The 18,840-nt window shown below is 50.0% G+C and overlaps 7 protein-coding genes across 7 annotated transcripts; 2 read left to right on the top strand and 5 right to left on the bottom strand.

Annotated features, from left to right (window-relative positions):
- Window positions 1-70: 70 nt before the first annotated feature.
- On the top strand, window positions 71-2,948 carry COCMIDRAFT_57997 (uncharacterized protein; the record flags this gene model as incomplete). Its single annotated transcript, XM_007693414.1, has 7 exons — window positions 71-190; window positions 415-442; window positions 829-931; window positions 1,064-1,575; window positions 1,629-1,995; window positions 2,042-2,274; window positions 2,572-2,948. Coding segments are annotated over 7 exons (1,740 nt in total), but the record flags the coding sequence as incomplete, so codon positions are not given.
- Window positions 2,949-4,376: 1,428 nt separating this feature from the next.
- Window positions 4,377-6,311, bottom strand: COCMIDRAFT_8463 (uncharacterized protein; the record flags this gene model as incomplete). Its single annotated transcript, XM_007693404.1, has 1 exon — window positions 4,377-6,311. The coding sequence occupies one exon, from the start codon at window positions 6,309-6,311 to the stop codon at window positions 4,377-4,379; it is 1,935 nt and encodes a 644-aa protein (XP_007691594.1).
- Window positions 6,312-7,822: 1,511 nt separating this feature from the next.
- On the bottom strand, window positions 7,823-8,407 carry COCMIDRAFT_40003 (uncharacterized protein; the record flags this gene model as incomplete). The annotated part of the gene is made up of 1 exon (XM_007693409.1): window positions 7,823-8,407. One exon carries the CDS (start codon window positions 8,405-8,407, stop codon window positions 7,823-7,825), a length of 585 nt encoding a protein of 194 aa, XP_007691599.1.
- A 1,106-nt stretch (window positions 8,408-9,513) lies between these two features.
- On the bottom strand, window positions 9,514-10,771 carry COCMIDRAFT_29415 (uncharacterized protein; the record flags this gene model as incomplete). The annotated part of the gene is made up of 4 exons (XM_007693407.1): window positions 9,514-9,597; window positions 9,652-10,544; window positions 10,598-10,686; window positions 10,740-10,771. The coding sequence occupies 4 exons, from the start codon at window positions 10,769-10,771 to the stop codon at window positions 9,514-9,516; spliced, it is 1,098 nt and encodes a 365-aa protein (XP_007691597.1).
- Window positions 10,772-11,121: 350 nt separating this feature from the next.
- On the top strand, window positions 11,122-13,557 carry COCMIDRAFT_105006 (uncharacterized protein; the record flags this gene model as incomplete). The annotated part of the gene is made up of 1 exon (XM_007693415.1): window positions 11,122-13,557. One exon carries the CDS (start codon window positions 11,122-11,124, stop codon window positions 13,555-13,557), a length of 2,436 nt encoding a protein of 811 aa, XP_007691605.1.
- A 754-nt stretch (window positions 13,558-14,311) lies between these two features.
- Window positions 14,312-15,513, bottom strand: COCMIDRAFT_29417 (uncharacterized protein; the record flags this gene model as incomplete). The annotated part of the gene is made up of 2 exons (XM_007693408.1): window positions 14,312-15,269; window positions 15,374-15,513. The coding sequence occupies 2 exons, from the start codon at window positions 15,511-15,513 to the stop codon at window positions 14,312-14,314; spliced, it is 1,098 nt and encodes a 365-aa protein (XP_007691598.1).
- Window positions 15,514-16,313: 800 nt separating this feature from the next.
- On the bottom strand, window positions 16,314-18,187 carry COCMIDRAFT_66013 (uncharacterized protein; the record flags this gene model as incomplete). The annotated part of the gene is made up of 2 exons (XM_007693416.2): window positions 16,314-17,776; window positions 17,839-18,187. Coding segments are annotated over 2 exons (1,812 nt in total), but the record flags the coding sequence as incomplete, so codon positions are not given.
- Window positions 18,188-18,840: the final 653 nt, after the last annotated feature.

Below are 18,840 nucleotides of genomic sequence, written 5' to 3' on the forward strand. Positions count from 1 at the left end.
GCTCAAGGATGTCCGGGAAGAGGCTATACGTATTGAGCGGCAGCTCCGTGCTCGTCGCATGCAGAAGAATATGGCGCGGCTTGACCCATTCCTACGAGGGATGGAGCATTACTCCAAGGTCGTTGAGGTGCTGTGCAACGGCACACCTTATCTTGCCTGGATCTGGGCGCCAGTTAAACTCATGCTTACTGTATTATGAGCCTCGTATCTTCGTTCATTTCGTATCGCTTATTGTATATCATTAGATCGCTGTCGATTCCATTAGTGCTTTCGAAAAGTTGATAGAAGCATACGGCAAGATCGCCGACATGCTTCCTCGCCTCGACCGACTCAGTCATGCACTTTCCGACGACCACAACTTTCAGAACGTCTTGGCTTTGGTCTACTCCGACATTGTAGAATTCCATCGGCGAGCCTACAAGTTTGTGCGGAGAAAATGTAGGTTTTCCAGTTGTGTTACATTGTGCTCCGCTCATAACTTATAGCATGGGCTATATTCTTTGGCTCAATGTGGGCTGGGTTTGAATCTCGGTTCAACGGGATATTGAAAAACTTAGCATACCATGGAGGGCTGGTTGACAAAGAAGCCGCTGCGGCGGAAATCTCCGAAGCTGTTCGACGTAGCAAGGCTGACGACGAGAAGTGGGAGCAGCAAGAGCGTGAGTGGAACGCTGTAAGTATACAATAACTCTATACATTTATGAGAGACACGAGCTGATTTAGCACACCAAATCCAGGCTAAAATCCAGAAAGTCCTAGCTTGGCTTGGAACAAATGAAACACTCCAAGCCGACATACTCGAACGGTATATGGAAGATTACTTGCCAGGGAGCTGCGAGTGGTTTGTACAGCACAAAGAAACCCAATTATGGCTGGGAGATAGCGCAAAGAATTCTCTACTATGGCTTTGCGGAAAGCCGGGAGCAGGTATGTTCCTATACTACCACTGTTGATCACTTGTATAACTGTTTGAAGGAAAATCCGTGATATGCTCTAGTGTTGTGCAACATGCAGAGGCGAATGCAGTTCACATTTTCTACTGCTTTTGTAGTTTCCTTGGAAGCCATTCCGATGGTCCAAACCGTCTGCTGCGATCCATCATCTCGCAGGTCCTCCAGAAGCATCAGGATCTCGCAATCTACGTTCATGACGTCTACTTCACTTCCCACCCAATGCCAACGAAGAAGGCATTACTGAGTCTTCTCCCTGAACTTCTCCAAGGGCTGGGCTCTGTAAGGCTTGTTATAGATGGTGTTGACGAGTGGAGTTCACGAGATCAAAAAGAGCTTCTCAAAGATCTTGCCGAGCTGGTATCTCCTGTTCATTCTACCCATAACTGTAAGATTATGATTGCCAGCCGAGAGACGATGGAAATTTCACGATCTTTGCGCAAAAAGGAAAAATCAGTAACAAAAGTCTCTCTCAGCAACGCCAACGAAAGCTTTGCAGTTACCCGCGCGATTGCCAATTTTATTGATAGCAAGCTTTCTGATCTTCCTGATCATTTTGATGAGCTCGATCCCGATGCATCTATCCTAGCTCATGTCAAAGAAACTCTACGTAAGAAGTCGCATGGTAATTGTTGCCTAGCCTGCTAATTAACGTCTTACCTTCTAACACTTGCATAGGTATGTTCCTGTGGGTAAACCTCGTGCTGAAATCACTTGATACGGTTTACAGCCCCGAAGAGCTGCGTACAATCGTCGATGATCTTCCCTCTGATCTCGAAAATCTCTATGATCAAATTTTCACTCGTCTCTGCAGCGCTCCAGGTGCGCGTAATTACGGAGGCGTGCCGGGTGTCATGAGCTGGATATGCTTTGCCCAGAGGCCTTTGCACAAGTCAGAGCTACTGCACGGACTGTCGATTTTTCCATACAACTCGAGCTCTCAGGTCCAGAGTATCCCTGTCGCCTCTATACTAGATCACTGCAAGCCGCTCATAGAAGAACTCCCAGATTCGACAATAGTACCAGTCCACTTTTCGGTGAAAGAGTGAGTCTCCCGATGAGCTGAATGCACAGTGTCTAATGCCCAAAAGGTACTTCCTCAAAGCTCAAACACCACAGATTGTCCCAGCAATCAAAGCCGCTCTAGATATTTCATCCGCTTGCGCCATCATCATTACCCGCAGTCTCAATCTTTTGCGGTTTAAAAGCAACTCTCTTGAATACCTTACTCAAGTTGCGAGTGGTAACTATAGGCTTCTACCGTACGCGATAGAGTTTTGGATCGAACATTGTTCGCAATATGCATCGGGAAGAGACAGTCTCGGTATGGAACAGCAGCTCGAAGATCGTCTGACACAAATGCACGAGATACATGAAAACTGCTGGCATGGACTTGGGCGTACAGTAAATCGGGTTGAGACGAGGGACAAAGCCAACGATAGCCACCTGGACGAACGACTCCGGCTTTTTTCTGGCATGAAGATCTATCAATTGATGGCAGATCTACTAAATCTCAGAATATTAGCCAGTAAACTAGATGGCGATGAAAGCTCAGGTAAGTCCAGACTCAATACGATACCCCGTCACCAAGCTGCCCATCAGCTCATAAAGCAATTCCCAGATATCGAGACGTACTTGATCAACAACGACCAAACGCTCTTTAGTCAGCTTTCCCAAAAATACGAAAATGCAATTGTGCATCTTTTGGCGCAGCATGAAGTTGAAGGCATCTCATCAGCACTACTCCGAGCATTTCAAGAGTCGTATGCTTCGAACGCCTTTTTTTGCCGCTTTCCACATTGTGATCGGCTATCTTTGGGCTTTCCCGCTGCACAACTCCGGTGCGAACATGAGGTCGTTCATATTCAACGCGTGTATTGTCAGACAGCATCCTGTCAGTATAGCCGTATCGGATTTGCAAAGAAATCCGCACTCAAGGCGCACACGCGCAAACATCATGGCCAGTCAAGCATTCAGCTCATGCCCGCGAAAGTGCGCAGTTCAAAGCCAACGTTGGCAAATAGTGAAGAGACCTCCACTATGACTCCATCCAGTCCCTTTCTTGCAGTAAAATTAGTTCCGGAGCAGTCTCCTAAACCTCCGCAACGACAACAATCAGTGGAACCCCAATCTTCATCTCAATCACGCCGATATGATGACGGCTCGCGATTGGGCTTCAATTATGACTTGAAAGACGCTGATACGCCTCCCCAGCGGCTGGACATGCAAACAGTACGGGAAGACTACGAATATCAACTTCGACTTTTAGAAAATCAAAATAAAAAAAGAAAGATAGTAGTCGACGAAACAGCGAAGAAATTGATGGAACATTGCCGAAAAGAAGTTCGCCAGAAGTTTGAAGACGATGTTCTAAATTGGCCTGAAGCTGAGAAGAAACAACTCTTAGGACAAGGCATTGATCCTATTTTTCGCCGCTTCCAATTACATGCCAGTATGCTATGCGACAGTAACGGCCTGGATGAAATGACGGAAAGATTAAATGCAAGCGTATCGATAGAGTTTCCACAAGACCTGACTGGGGAAGATGAAGTGGCTCTAGACAATTACCTACTCAGTAGACTCAATCCTTACATTGACGGAGGAGAATTCTCTCCTCATCAGGTTGGTCTTGAGACTCCTGTGGTAACTTTTAAACCTGTTCAGCAAGGAGAGTCACAAGGTTTCCACGCTCCCCAGGAAGCCGAGTAAGATCAACCGTGGCCCTACTTGGAGAGATCTAAGCCTTCCCATCTTCTCAGAGCACAATCGACTGACCCGCACGATGATTATCCAAAAAGGCAGCCTCATCCGTCGGTCGACTTGGAGGGAGATGTGAACTCCAGCTCAAGTCACGATCCTCGTATTTCGTCTCGTTCAGATACAAACATCCTTGACTTCCCCCCCATCCGCATCCCCCATTTACCAAGCTAGAATCGGTTCATGGAAAGCTGCCGCCTATTTCTGGAGTGCGCGATTATGGGTCACCCTCGGCTACCGCAGTCTCGACATCTACTACCAAAGGAGGATCAATAAGTGATCGCTCTCAGGAACCATCTCCAAGCATATGATCACATGTGTCGAGTGGAATATCCTCTTGAAATCAGGATCAGTTCGCGTCTTCACGACCGACAAGGAAGGGCCTGAGAGCCATAGAGTCGGGGGAAAGAGGCCATTTCTCAGTCAACACCAACCGATTGCTATCGACTGAAAGAGAAAAAATAGCGAGATTTAGACCCCCATGATATTACACCCTACCAGGCTGTCAGATCGTCTCACCAATGATACGAATAATGTCCAGAAATTATGTGGATTGTATGTGATATGAATATGTGCAGTCTAAAAGGATTTACAACGAAGAAGACCAATAGTACACAAAAGCACGTTGGTGAATTACACTACAAAAGTAATGAAGCTGAACCCTCCCTCTCATAAGGGAAGCGCCGAATCGAGGGCGCCCCAAAGCCTATACAAATCGGTAAACACCAAAGTGTTCCATACCTGTTCATTTAGATACTCTCTCGTATTCAACGTGATCGCCCAATCCAATTTGGCCATGCTATACCCCAATGCGCGCGCACCCGCGACCCTACCGTCACGGTACACAAACATCTGTCGGGGGCCAAGTCCGTACGCCGCATGCTTACCCAAGAACCGCGCTACCGTATCTGCCGACGCCTTTAGCGCAAACGAAGAGACGGCCGCCTCCTTGACTGAGCCGTCACCGCCATAGACAACAGCCACTCTCTTTTTGGACAGGGGCGTCAAAGCGGAAATGCTGGTAAACTTTGTTTCCTGGACGATGCGATCGTTGAGATGATCTTCCGCGGGTGTGGTGTACATTTCCACGTTGAGACCCTTGAGGACGTTTTTCTCGAGGTAGGACATGTATGTCTCACCGGTTTTGTTGGCAATTAGGTAGCCGAGGATCAAGGTTCCGTAGTTTGAGTACACGCTTCTCGTGCCGGGTTCGAAGTCGAGCGGTTTGGCAAGGACGTATTCGATGAGCTGACGTAGTGTGGTGGGAGTAGACTGGTTGAGCGATTGCGCGATGTCCGTGAAGATGAAGCCAATGTCAGGTGTTTTTCCACGGTCGAATCCACCCGTATGATCCAGCAGGTGTTGAATGGTGATGTTTAGCGAGCGAGGGTCTGCGGGATTAGTGTAGCCAAGGAGCGGGTAGATGTGGTCTGTAAGGTTAATCATGCCAGTGGAGACGAGGTTGTCTACTGCCGCGTATGTGAATGCTTTGGAAACACTCCCGATAAGGAATTTGTCGGACGGTTCGACGATGGCGCGGTCGCTCTCGGCCCATGTGTAGGCGCGCGAAGCGATGACAGTCCCGTTGATTGAGGCGGAGACCTGGGCTTGTCGGACACTGTTACGCTTCATAAACTTTTGAAGTATTTCATCCAAATCTCTCTTTACTCCAGCATTGTCTGGAAAGCCAGTAATATCGCCCACAGCGTGCCAATTGCGTTCCAGAGGGGTTACTCGCTCCGCAAAAATGACAACGTATTGTGACTCCAGAGACCCTGCACCAGATATATGGATAGGATACATGTTGTTCACCTCTTGTGCGGCAATCTCTGATCGCAACTGCGATGCGGTAAGGTCGGTACGGACGGTCCATTTTCCAACACTCGTATCGTCAAAAATAGGTGTAAGGAGCTTGTCTTCCGAGCTGTCGATGAAGACTGGTCTCCAGAATCTTTTCGTAGTCTCATCGGCTTCTATCGACTTGTAATTCTGCAAAACGCTTGTCGGGTACCACACAGTTTGTTGATGGTTGTTTGTGTTCTCGTGTCCGAGGATACAGTATTGGCGCTCGGTTGGAGTGCCATACAAGCTCACGCCCTTAACCACCATCGGGGAATCCTCTGTCAGATTCATGTACGCGTAAGGGTTGTTCATGCCACATAGCTGAGTCCAATTGCGAACTGAGGGTATTTTCTCCATCACACCTGCAAACACAGCATTGGAGGCGGGCCCGGTAGCAGAGACTTGCGTCGAAACGTAGCCACTGGCTTTCCACTGATCGAGCCAAGCATCATAGGTAGTTTTATTGGCACCTAGAATAGTCTCGTATGGGTTGCCATCTTGTTTTGTCCAGATGCCGGCGTATTTTGCATCGGTAGGTGTGCCATGAATACTGAGGGAAGTTGGTCGGTAACCCTCTGCTTTCAGTCTTGCGATTCTGGTTTCTACCTCTTTGCCATTGATGTCAAAGAACACGTTCTGTTCAACCGTTGCATTGCGCCTCGAGCTAGGTAAATGCTGATTAATGGTGGGAGATGATACAACGAATGTTGCTAGCGAAAGGCAAGTTGCTAAAGCCGAAAGTAACGAGCGTGAAGTATACATTATGAAGGCCGATACTACCTCGACTAAAGCAGTACCATCGTCTTTAATACGGCATTCAGGGATGGAGTAATGGTACCCCACCGCATTATTTGCTCGTCGCAAATCCCCATGTACGGATTAATATCGAGCTTACGATGCAAATGCAAGCTGCAAGGTTCTTAAGTCCGTTCTATCCCGGCAGGGCCACTTACTAGCGTGCTGCTTAGCCAATTGACTAGCCAGAATATTCGTATGCAAAATTGGAATAGGTCAAAGCTCTTCCTGAAATACCTCTTTAGTGCTAAGAAAAGACTAGTGACGGACAAAACGGATGTACGCATACGAAAGGCATTGCCACACCGAACCTTTACGACACATAAAAATGTGTGTATCGAATTCTAAAAACGTGACATAGCCCGACATCTGACCGGAAAAATTGCGACTCTAGTTAAAGCACATCGAGGAGAGAGGGTCAAGCTATCAACAGCACTGATCTGATTGACGATATCTACGGACGCTTTCGGGTCCGGCACAACTAGTGTGACGATCAGCATTAGAGACATTCAGGGTTGCAGAAACTACTATACTTCAAGTTGTGAAGAGCATATCTTCGTCAATCCATGAAATTAATTTTGCCTGCTCGTGTCATCCTGTTCTGACACCAGCGCAGGGTTACACAATTGAAATTAGCGAGATTTGAGGGAGCAATCTCTATGACGTATCTAGTACGCCTTCATTCTGTACAATGCTTCGGAGCGAACTCGAATATGATGTTTTCATTTTAACGTCATTACAAGAGCCTCGTTAGTAAAAAATCCTCGTTACTACTTGAGACTAATAGCGAACGTGCTGAAGCTTTTCCAAATGTGCAGCCAGCCAGGCCTGGGCCGTCTTATAGGAGTGTCGCTTTCTGTCAGTTGTGATTGGATTAGGACCTCATCGGTCGAGTTATGTATCAGATATGAAGTAGTGTTACAACAGGAGACGGTTGAAGGATCTACTCACCTCAGTCTAGCTGGCCACCATCTAGTCTTTTATCATCTCGATATCGCATCTTGAATCATCCTTGTGTGACAAGATGGCTCTTTTTGTCGTATTAACCGATAACCTTGTGGCTTTTGTCCATGATTGTTCGCACGGGCTGCTTTGAATATCAATATATGAGGTAAAAGTGATTGAAATACAAGCACTTAGATCTGCTAGATGGGCTGAATGAAGAATAAATTGCTAAAGCTGAGCTGCTGATACAGGCCTGTCATTGCTGAGCAGAAACACATAGTAAGCACGTGATTGAGACTGATGAGCATGCATTGCTACATAGTTAGACTAGCCGAACACACCAATTCTAGCCTCAACCGTCACCAGGGATGATTCTACCAAAGAAAGATAAGAAATTGGGTATCTCAAGGAAGACGAGAAAAGTAGAAGAAAAGAAATCAAGGGAGGGGGTGTTTGAAGGAGGATGCAAATGAGTGAAAGCAAAGGAAAGGCGACCTGTTTCAGTCCTCCCACTCTCCTTCATCGTCCTTCTCTTACTCCAGGGTAAACCAATCATTCCACCACTCCTCATAGCTCTGAAACTGATCCTGGCGGATGGGGTTACACGGCCGCTCAGCGCCAGATCGAGAATAAGACTTTCCGAACACGCCCCAAGCATGGGCTGGCACACCAGGATGCAGTGCAAACCTACGCGTATCATTTGACATCGTATCAAGGAGTACGTACGTCCAATAGCGGCATCCAGTCCCGCCACTCGAGAAGAGATACTGGTGGAGCTTCCAGTCATGTCGAATCGCTCGATACAGAGTTTTGACTTGGACTGGCGCATAGAGCTCGTAGTCGATACACTTGACCTCCGAACTCGAATGACGGTAGTTGACTAGTTTCCACTGGAGCTGGCCTCGCCTGTCTCCATCGTCGGTCCTCATGTTGACTTGGACTGCGCCGCCCCGGTCAAGAAGGAGGAGAGTGGTGACATGGTTGTTACTATGTAGAGAGTTCGGCCAGGCCCCGGTCGTATGGATGGTAACACGTATCTTCGAGAATGTCGAGGTGTTATTGTTGAAATACTCTCGATTCTGCTCCTCCAGTGCAACAATGTGGCTGATGCTAGGCATCCTGTAGATGACTTACCTTGTCCTTCGACTGTACGATGTCGATAGTGGTGGAGCGGATGGTTGAATAGAGCTGGAGAAGGGTACTAGAACAACTGGAAACTATTCAAATTCGATGCCTTATCTACTATACGGAAAGTCATACATAGTTTGAATACAATGCGGGGGAAGAAAAGATATTGTATGTAGTGAAACAGCTGTGTGAATTCACTAGTCCAAGCATACGGGCAAAGAAGACCATCAATACCTTAAACATGACCGATTCACTGTCAAATCGATTAGCTCAGGACTGAAGAGGATGTGGACATGAACTGGCAAGTGTAGATTTTCTTCTCTTTAACAGTTCTGCGAAAATTTGTGGTCTCCCACAGCAATGAACATCACACGTACTGAACGAGTGGAGATAGCATCGAGTCACCGGTCTACTATTATGGGCACGAGTATATTCATCTGCACCTGCAACTTACAATGGGCAGCTGGATGTACGAGGAGCTGCGATTGTAGAGGAATACTAGATAGACCAAAACTCATAGGATTAAATAATGCTTTTGTCATGTAGGAAGTCCCAGTCTTACACTCAAGGGTTACTCGTAACCCTGTGCACCGGTACAATACCTGCCGGACTAGGACTTGAGTACGCGAATAATAGCGAATACTCGACCTCATGTATTTTCGGAGTCATTTTCTTGCTGTGAACATATCACATGGCTGAGTCTTAGCATAGTGAAAGATCTAGGAAACTCAACCTGCTCCAATGACTGCATCGTCTGGTGAGTGAAAGCACCATGAATATGTTTTCCGACTTATTCCAAGCAAGTTCATCGCATCGGCACTTTCATCGATAATAAACAACGCGTCTGCTTGGCCAAGAGGGTGAAAGCTGCACAAGTGCCTAAACGACCTGGCTTGGTTCACACACTATCTTTGACGAAACGGAAACATGATATTGCATTTTCACGTGAACGATGGATGAAGGTGGGGCATGCAACGAGAAGAATGCACACAAAATGTACATGTGATAAACTGGATATACGAACCTAACCCTAACGCCAGCCGAGACCCTTTGCGATTGGACCCAAACATGCTATTACTACAAAGGAGCTACTAGCTCAGAAGACGCTGATGTAGTTGCCAATGCGCTCCTTCTGGTTCTGCGCAATGCACTCGGCTATCCAGGTGATGTTCCGGATCTCCTACAAAACATGTTAGCAACTACACCCACTTGGTTGTCACAACCTGCAACGTACCTGTTCTCGAAGCTTCACCCATGCGTACACAATAGCGTGAGTGAACTGGTGGGTGAAGGCTAGTTTTGAAATTTCCATCTCCTTTTGGTAGAACAGGTCTTCCAGGCTTCTTGTTTCGCCACCAACACCACCTGCCATGTTGCCAACACCACCGCCGTTCTGGCTGAGGCCAGTCTGGTCGAAGAACATCTTGTAGTCGGAAACACTCTCAACGGCGATGCGAACACCCTCCACGTCATCGGCTCTTGATAGCATCAATGTTCCTTCGGGGTAGAGCTTGCCGAGCTCAGGGTAGAGCTTCTTCCTTTCGTTCTTGGAGAGCTCGGTACCGAAGGAGTTGAGGGAAATGTTGATACTTCTGCGGTCGGCCTCAAACTCCAGAACCTCGGACATGACATCGGAGGTTGGGGTACCAGCAATGTCGGGACAAGAGTTGATCCACTGGTGAAAGTCCTCGAGGTAGTTCTTGTACAGAGTGTTGCGGATAATCTCAATGTTCAGTTCGTCCAAGTCCTGGTGGCTGAGCGAGCCCTTGAAGTAGGGTGCAAGCGGGGTTTCGATGAGGACCGAGTTGTACAGCTCTTCGATGTTGGTGGCCACGCACAGCACGGGCATGGTTTCGAACCAGCCAAGCGGGTGGCACCTCTCGAGCAGCTCCCGCGTATCCCTCTCGTGCAGCGTGCCCGTAATCAGAAGCGCGACGTTATCAATCATGTACCCGTAGGTCAGATACTCCATGAACTTGGCCAGCGAGCCGGTCGCGTTGGCTTGGAGATAGCGGAACTCGGCTACCAGCTTGTCCGTGGTCTTCGCGGCGAGAGCAGAAGTCGAAGGATTTGGGGGCAACGAGTTGAGAAAGTCGCCGTATGCGGGCGCAAGCTGGAGTTTGACATCTGGAGCATGGTCAGTCCGTGTGCAGATGCAGGCGCGATCAGATCTGATATACCATCGATGGTCTCGCACTGGGTCAAGTTGCTGTAGTTCTGGCTGGTGAGCAGCGCATTGCGGTAGCCGCGCACGATGCCCTCGATGTAGCTAGAGACATGTGTTAGAAGCGGCATCATTTTGTAGATGCGCGAAGTGCGTACCCGTATTTGACGTTGTAGTAGAGACCCTCCATGTTGTGCTGATGCTTTGCTGCTGGCGACATTCACTCATTCGCTCAGGAAGAGCTCCAGCTAGGGCGTCATGCCAAGCCTTGGCCCGTGTCGCGCCTGCCTCGACGACCGCCTGGGGCGTTTGCGCGCTAGCCTTAATCGCCGAAGTGGCAGTGACAACTTTCTTAAGTCCATCGTCACTTCCTCGCTCGCATCACTCACCCCCAACACACTCAACGTGACCCATCCCGCACCGCCCACAGCAGTTGCGTCGCTCATCTTAACATCTTCCAAAACCAGCAATTGTATAGCAACTGCCCAGTAAGTGCCTCCCCGCGCCTGCGCAACGCGCCTACTGACCTCGGCCTTAGACATGTCAGCTACCGCTACCCGGCGCTCAACGCGTCGCACGGCGGCAGCAGCAGCCTCGACTGAGGCCGCGCTGTCAGCCTCGGAACAAAGCTCTCAGCAGGGAACTCCTCCACCAGAGGTTCCTAAGAAAAAGGCCCGAAAGACCAAGGCTACCACCACCAAGGCTGAGCCGCAGGTCGTGATCGAGTCGCAGCAGACCGTCACCAAGACTCGCGCTTCGTCACGCGCAAATGCTACATCCACATCGGCCGCAACCACCGCCGCGACCCAGACCTCGACCGTCACTGCACAAGCGCCTCCCACCGGGAGGAAGCTCACCAGGGCCGCCCGTGCCGCCCACGTAAAGGCTGGTGGGCAAGCCTCACCACAGCGCAGCCTGGAGCAAGTCAAACCCGCGAAGCGTGCGCGCAGCACCGCCCCGACCAAGGAGACCAGCGCGAAACGACAGGCGACATCCGCAAAGTCGACGCGAAAGAGCATCATCAACGACCAGGAGAACGAGGACGACTTGGGCCCGTTCTTCACGGCCGGTAAGGATCATTTTTTCTCAGTTTCAGAACAACAAGCCGAAGTCACCAGCGAGTCACTCGAGGAAGAGAACGCCAAGCAGCGCAAGGAGATTGGTGAGCTCCGCGCCCGCATCACAGATCTGGAGGCCCTGAACCAAGATCTGGCGTATAAGCTTTATGAACGAGACCAGCAAATGCTTGCACTTGAGAGCAAGAACCTGCGTCTGCAAAATGAAAACTTCCGTCTGGAAAATGAGAACTTCCGTCTGACTCAACTCCCCAACAATAGCTATCGTTCACCAGCTAACCAAAGCGATGCAGAATTCGACAGTGATATCTTTGATACCTCTGATCCCATCCCACAGCCGGTCTTCACCAATGGTAGTGAGTCCGCACTCGCACTTCTCCAGAAGATTGAGGAGTCTGCCAAGGAGACGATGCGCGGCGAGCCGGCGTCGAGTAACAATAACGCACACACTAACAACAGTGTTGCCGCTGTGCCTTCACAGCCCCAGTCCGTCAAGAGGACATTCAATGAAGCCACAGCTACTCCGGATCGTTCGGTTGAAAAGTCAAACATTTTCAGCCGGTCCTTCTCCGCCATAAAGTCAAGACTATTCTCATCAACGCCTAAACCCCCGCCAACCCCGGAAGTCGCCTCGCCTACTCCAACAAAGTCTTTCCCACCTCAGAATTCACTGACAGAGACGCTTTCACTCCCACCAACGCCTGTTGGTGAGCGCGTCCAGACCCCAAGTAAGAAGCGTGCGCCGGGCAACACCATGTTGAAGGTACTGCTCAAGGGTGTTGAACAAGAAGACAAGCGCAAGGCGGAAGATTGGGCTAGAAAGGTCATTCCTGAGCTAAGGAACGACAATGACTTCCGTGAGAAGCGTCGGCGACTTGAGACGCCCGTCTTGTGCAAGGATCTCGTCCACTTCCCTGCAGCCAAGCCTTGGGAGACTGGTTTTGGTGATCCCCTCGGCGATCTGGACGACGACGATGTCGTTCCGGTTTGGGCTGTCTATCTTGAGATGAAGACTGAGGAAGAGGAGCACGCTGCAAAGAGACAAAAGAAGGCTACCGTCAGCTCCACAGAAGACGATATCCCCACCATTGACGAGCAGTTTGCTGCCAGCAGTAGCATGCGTACATCACAGAAGCTCTACGACAGCCATGGCCAGTCTACGTCTTTGTACGACTTGCATCCTCGTCGGTCGATCGATCCTTCTCCGATGTTCTCAAACTCTCTTTCACACAGCGAAGGTGGTAACATCTTCAGTGAACTTCAAGGACATGAGAACGCTGCCAGGATTCGTGAGAATGACCGTGAGATTCTCAAGAATGCAACCAAAGAGACGGTCAATACTCAGACGCAAAGCTCTGTTGGACTGTCGTTCAGCGTGCCCGACGACTCTGATGACGAAGACTCCACTGCGGATGCTGAGTCTTCGGAAACCGAGACTCCTGTAGGTGAAGCCAATCCAATTTGGACCCAGCCGCCGCCCCCAGCGCCTGTTCCTGCGCATGCGCCGCTGCCAGGAGGATCTCCAACCGAGCCGCCTCTCAGCCCTCCAAGCCAACAACCTATAGACGAAGTCGCGCGACAACGCCAGCGTCTCATGAAGCACACGCCAGCCAAGCCTTCTCGCCTTCGTGAGGCAACATACCCTTCGCCGAGTGTTTTCTCGGATGCTGGTAACGAGTCTCTTCTTGCTGCTACCCCTGCTCCGGTTGCTGCCTCTGCGGTCTCCATGTTCGACGACATGCCCGCAGCGCAGACCATTGAGCTTGACGCTGAAGAGAAGGCTGCCCTTGAGGAGCTCATCGGCTCGGATGAATACAAGAAACAGCTTGCCGCCAACTGGCCTGCCGCCACCCTTACATACGAGTCGGACGAGGAGGAGCTCAGCCCCATCTCCACCTAAATCCGTATCTTGCGTTTTGTTCCATCGTTCGCCCTTCCCACCCCATCCCGAAATTGACCGAAGAGGCATTGGACCGGATTCTCTGCCTCAAAAAAGCATGTTTGTATATACTGCATAGTTTGCGTTGTTTTGCATAGCCCGGGTCTGATTCGTTTTCGCTTGCTCTTCTTATGTATTATATATCACGGGACCCCGGCTTGTTTCCTGTTTTTTTTCACTCGGGGCGTTTGTTACTAGGGGAACACATAAAAAGATGGATGATTCATGACTTGCAGTATACCCCCTCTTGTTTTTTTTACTTTTCCCCGTCATCATCACCATCACCACTATCATCATCGCCCAGTACACGACGGACTACTACTTGTATGGGCTTTTTTTGTCGGGATCAGAGGGGCTTATGATGTAGTCTTGTTTTTTTAACACGTTTTGCATTGTTTGGGGGGATTTTTGCTTGTTCGTTGTAACCTGCTCTTCTTGTTATCTCTTGCGCTTGCTCTTCTTGACCTTTTTCGCGTGCTCTTTTCGGCGCCCTCCCAGCAATTGCATCGTGTTTTTTTGTTCTTGTTTTCATACTTTCGGGGTGGGGGGGTTGTTTTATTTGCACACTTTTCTTCCCCCACTTGCCCTAATTACATACTCGGTACGGATCGGAATAAATACTTCACATCAACATTTTGTATGCTTTGTATGCGTGACAGTGACTCGAAAGCAAGAAACAATTGGTTCGTCTACGTACACTACTCCACACGAACGATTACCCAGCCTGATACACCGGATTCTCCGTCTTGTAATATATCGCCTTGACAGGCTGACTCAATGCCCGCTGGTTCACTTTCTTTTGCGCAACAACCTGTTGCCGTCGCATCTTCTTGTCTAGACTCGCTAGACTAACAAGTTGCGCGGTCGATAACCCGGATAAACTGAGCTCGGTGTTGCGCCCTGTTATCGGCGGTGCAGGTGTAGGCGGGAGAAGCGGACCTGAGCCTAGCTCAGAGGAGGAGGGAGACGAAACCACCAGCGATGATACTTGTTCCGCACTCGATACAGCAGCGTCTAGTTCTTCCCGCTGTTTCAAAGATCGACGACGCGCCACACGCCTCCCGCCATTCTTGTTCCTTGCGTTCTCTCTGTCGTTCAATCTTCTTGATGTCTGTGCATCTTCTTCTCCTTCTTCTTCTTCTTCTTCTTCTTCTTCTTCTCCCTCTCCTTCAGAGGAGGCAGACGACGCGAAAAATTCACCCCACAGACCCCCTTCAACCTTACAATGCCCCCTATCCCGCATATGACTCTGCACACTCTTCACACTCCTCTTTTCACGCGCACAGTATATGCATTCGTGGTGTGCATATACGAGAGAAGAGAGGTAGGAGAGGAGGGGTTCGATTGCCGCAGAGGTACTGGTGGAGGGCGAGGTAGAGGGGAGGAAGAAGGAGTGGGTGATGGACATGTGGGAGAGGTTTTCTGAGAGGGTTGGGGAGGTGTGAGGGCAGAAGAGGCAGGTCGAGAGGTCTGGTTTTAGTGGGGGATTTTGGGGATCGGGAGAGGAGGTGGATGATTCTGGTCTTGAATCTCGATGACTTGGTTCGGGGCTGGCGTTGGTGTGTTGGGTCTTTTTTCTTTTTCCAGTGCCATTGTTCTCCTTTTCAAAGTCTGCGAATTCGGATTCGGAAAGGGCTGGCTGGCCTGATATTTTTCGTTGCAGGTTATAGATACTAGAAATACGTATTAGTTCTGAAATCTCCTGATTTTGCAATGATGTTGCGTGAATGAGGAAAACCGAGTTCGACACTTGGAGAAGAAAATAAGGTATACTTACTGCCACGCCCCCCTCATATGACTTCGCTGCAATCCACTACTCTCAAAAGAAAGTGAATAAGTATTACACGGAAACGACGTCCGCGATCCATTTGATTCAGCTCCTCCAGCGGCTCCAGTGGCTCCAGTGTCATGCACCATTTTTGTCTGTTGTTCGAGGGTAAGTAAACTTAAAGTAAACTAAAAAAAGTCTTCGATGTTAAGTCGTGAATATAAGACCCTGAGGCTGAAAGTGAGTTGAAGTGATGATACACATCCTGGTAAGGCACCAAAGCCATTATATACTCGAAATACCATATTATCAAAAGTATGGTAATGGAGGTAGTGTAGTGTCACGTGACGGAGCTTGTGAGGCCCAGCCGTCTGCAAGCCACAAAATGAGTCATTTTGAGTTCATGTGTATTCACCCACGCACATGGCGCCAAGCGAGCATCACACTGGATGCAGCATGAGTCTTGGAATCTGGATCTATCAGGTGGATGCTTATAGATCGAGATCCAGACTGGGAGAGGGAATAGAGTGCACGGAGAGCCAATCGCACTATGTTATTTTAGGAAAAGTAGCTCTCTTCAAACGTCTCCACAGGAGCAACGACAGAAGCCTCGGTAGTCGATTCCCCAAGTCAAACGCGTCAACCCAGCTCTTTCAGCCACCCCAATCAAAACAGAAAGACATTTTCAGTATTCATTTCATTCTAGATATTGAGAGCAAACGCCATACAAGACGGGCATAATATGATTTAAAACGCCTACCAAACAGAACCAACCCCCGCTCTTGATTGAAGCTACCTCTCCTAACATTCCCCGAAACGCCTTTAGCACTAACTGCTGTGATCCGTAGATTTACTCCATATTGATATCATGTCTGTAAACCTTTGCTGTGTGTAGCGGTTTTGTCACAAACTCCATGAAAAAAGTGAGAGGGTGGCCAATAGACACCCTCTACAAGAAAAAGGTATCCGGAAGGGTGGAGAGAAGTGCGAAAGACACGACCGCACCAGTGGCGCCAAGAAGAGGGTAGGCAGCCTTGTTAAGAACCTTACCAAGCACAGAACGAGGTATTTTCTTTGGACGCTGAGCAATTTGAGCAGCTGTCTGAGCGGTCCCGACCTCAACAACTGGATCTGTATCCATTGGGTTGCCTTCACTCTCATCAGAAGCAACTGAGACCATCTTCGGAACATCCCCTTGGGACACGGCTGGGTCCTCCTCAAGTACATCAGCCTTGCGCTTCATGTAATTGACTGATTCTGGCGTGGGCGGATGTTCTTCGACAACCTCTTCGACAATCTCTTCAATAGAAACCTTTGTGCGGCGGCCGGGCTGCAATGGTGTAAGGACCTCAGCTTCTGAAACTGGGGCTGGTGGAGGTGTTTGGAGTCGGTGAGCTTGGGATGGCTCGCTGGGTTGAGGATAGAAAGATGTAGACGATCGAGGATCAACGGGTTCTTGTGCAAGAGGCTGTGCAGGGTTGTACAAAAGAGACGGGTGTTCATAGGTCATGGGCACATAATCGGCCGGCTGGTACCAATCTTGAACTTCGTTCTGGCAATGAGGGGGATATGCCCAGGTGCCCCAAGATGCAGGTTTAGATGCGGAACGAGGTGGCAGAGGTGGGGCCGTCTCGCAACATGAAGGCGCGCGGTCGATTTTGGCAGCCTTTGCCATGCCAGCCTTGGAGGACTCGCCGCATGTATTTTCATGATTGCCAGAGCGTTGAAGGCCGAACATGTCAACACAAGGAAGTCGCAGTGGGGCGTCTGCACCTTCAAAAGTGTAAATGCGTCGAAGGGGGGGATCAGTTGGCTGAGCGTTGGCCGACTGTCCCGAGGCGGGTAACGTGTCCCTGTTTGAGTACTGGACTCCTTGGGGGGCTGAGGCTGCGACAGTCTCAGAGTATTCGGCCTCATTCATCTCGCCTTCAGACTCAGAATCAATCTCAGAGCTGTTAATGCTTTCAGACTTGCTGTCGAGGTCACTCTCAATAAGTCGGCCGTTGTCTTCTACACTAGCAGGACTGGGAGTGCGAGGTGAGACTGACTCATCGTCATTTGACGCGTAACCAGCTTCATGTAGGTCTTCCCCTTCCACGTCCTCGTCATAGACATCCTCGACAATCGTTGTACGCAATATGGACTCGGTGTACACATCCGGACCAAAGCGGCTTGTCTTGGCTGGCTGCCCCTGGAGCAGCATGTCTTCCATGACTATAGTAGCGTTTGCCTTGTCTGCAGCCTCTTCGGAGTCCTCTTCAATGACAAATGGATCGGCGTGGCTGCCACAGCGGTGGACTTGTTCCACTTCTACCTCCTCATCCTCGCTCTCGGCGTCGGGAACCGTGAAACCAAGGGAGAAAGGGCGGATGAGTTGGGACTCGAAGACGTATCTGCGTGCTGGAAAGAATTCTGCATAACATGTCAGCCTCAGGTGAGGGGGCAAGGCTGGGTGGGGGGCATTGCAGACGTACCCTCGTTACGATTAACGTCGGTGCCAAACTGGAGTTCGTCGCCGTACGAGAGTTTAGAAGGTGCATTTGGTGTTAGCTTATGGCCGTTGACCATGGTGCCGTGCATGGAGCCTTGGTCGCTAATGTAGACTTCAGGTACGCCGGTGGTGGAGTTGGCGGAGAGGACGGCGTGTTGGCGAGAGATGACTGGGCTATCGATATATGCATTGTGCGGTGCAGCCATCAACTCTTTCTTGGTAACACTGCTCGAGGCACGGCCGATAGCAAAGGTTGAGTTCAACGGCAGGTCGAATTGGCGGGTCTCGTACGTGTCGTACCGCTTCACGTCCCGGAGGACGACACGGAAGACTGGAGGGTCGGTGAGTCGGGATGCGTGCATGACGGGCGATGCAATGGAATGCTCACTGGATGTCATAGGGGTGACTGTATGTCGTAGAGAACGACCGGGCAGTTGGAAGAATAGGAAGCAGTTGCAAGGGAGAATGGAGTGAGAGTGGTCAGGCAGAGTAGGCGGGGGCGCAGTTTGGCGGGGAGGGGGCGCTTGGTAGTACCAGAGATCAAGAGAGGGTTGCGACAACAATGTGTATTGATTAGGTTTCTGGGAGAGAGTGTATGTTAAGAGGCTGTATACATGTAATATGGGCAGCCAGCAAGTCGTCAGTCGAGGCCGCCCTTAGGACACGACAAGGCGGGGCAAGGCAGTGAATAGACAAGGCAACGATGGGGGTGGTGATGAGGGACTAGGTCACTAGGTCACTAGGGGCCTTGTGGGGTGTTATCGGCTTATCAGCCCGCATTAGCTCTGCACGCCCGTGTTAGCGTGAATTTGCGTACCCCACCCAAAATCTTCAGAGGCGCGCAACTGAGAAAGTGCAGCCAACGCCCCGAGTCCTCTTGTCGCCCGGAACATGACTCACCCCGCCACGACTATGCAACAAGACTGCCACGGCCTGCGATAGCACGACATATACCCATTGTAACTTGACTACCAACACCAGCCGC

This window comes from Bipolaris oryzae (genome assembly GCF_000523455.1).
Source record: "Bipolaris oryzae ATCC 44560 unplaced genomic scaffold scaffold_164, whole genome shotgun sequence".
Lineage (NCBI taxonomy): Eukaryota > Fungi > Ascomycota > Dothideomycetes > Pleosporales > Pleosporaceae > Bipolaris > Bipolaris oryzae.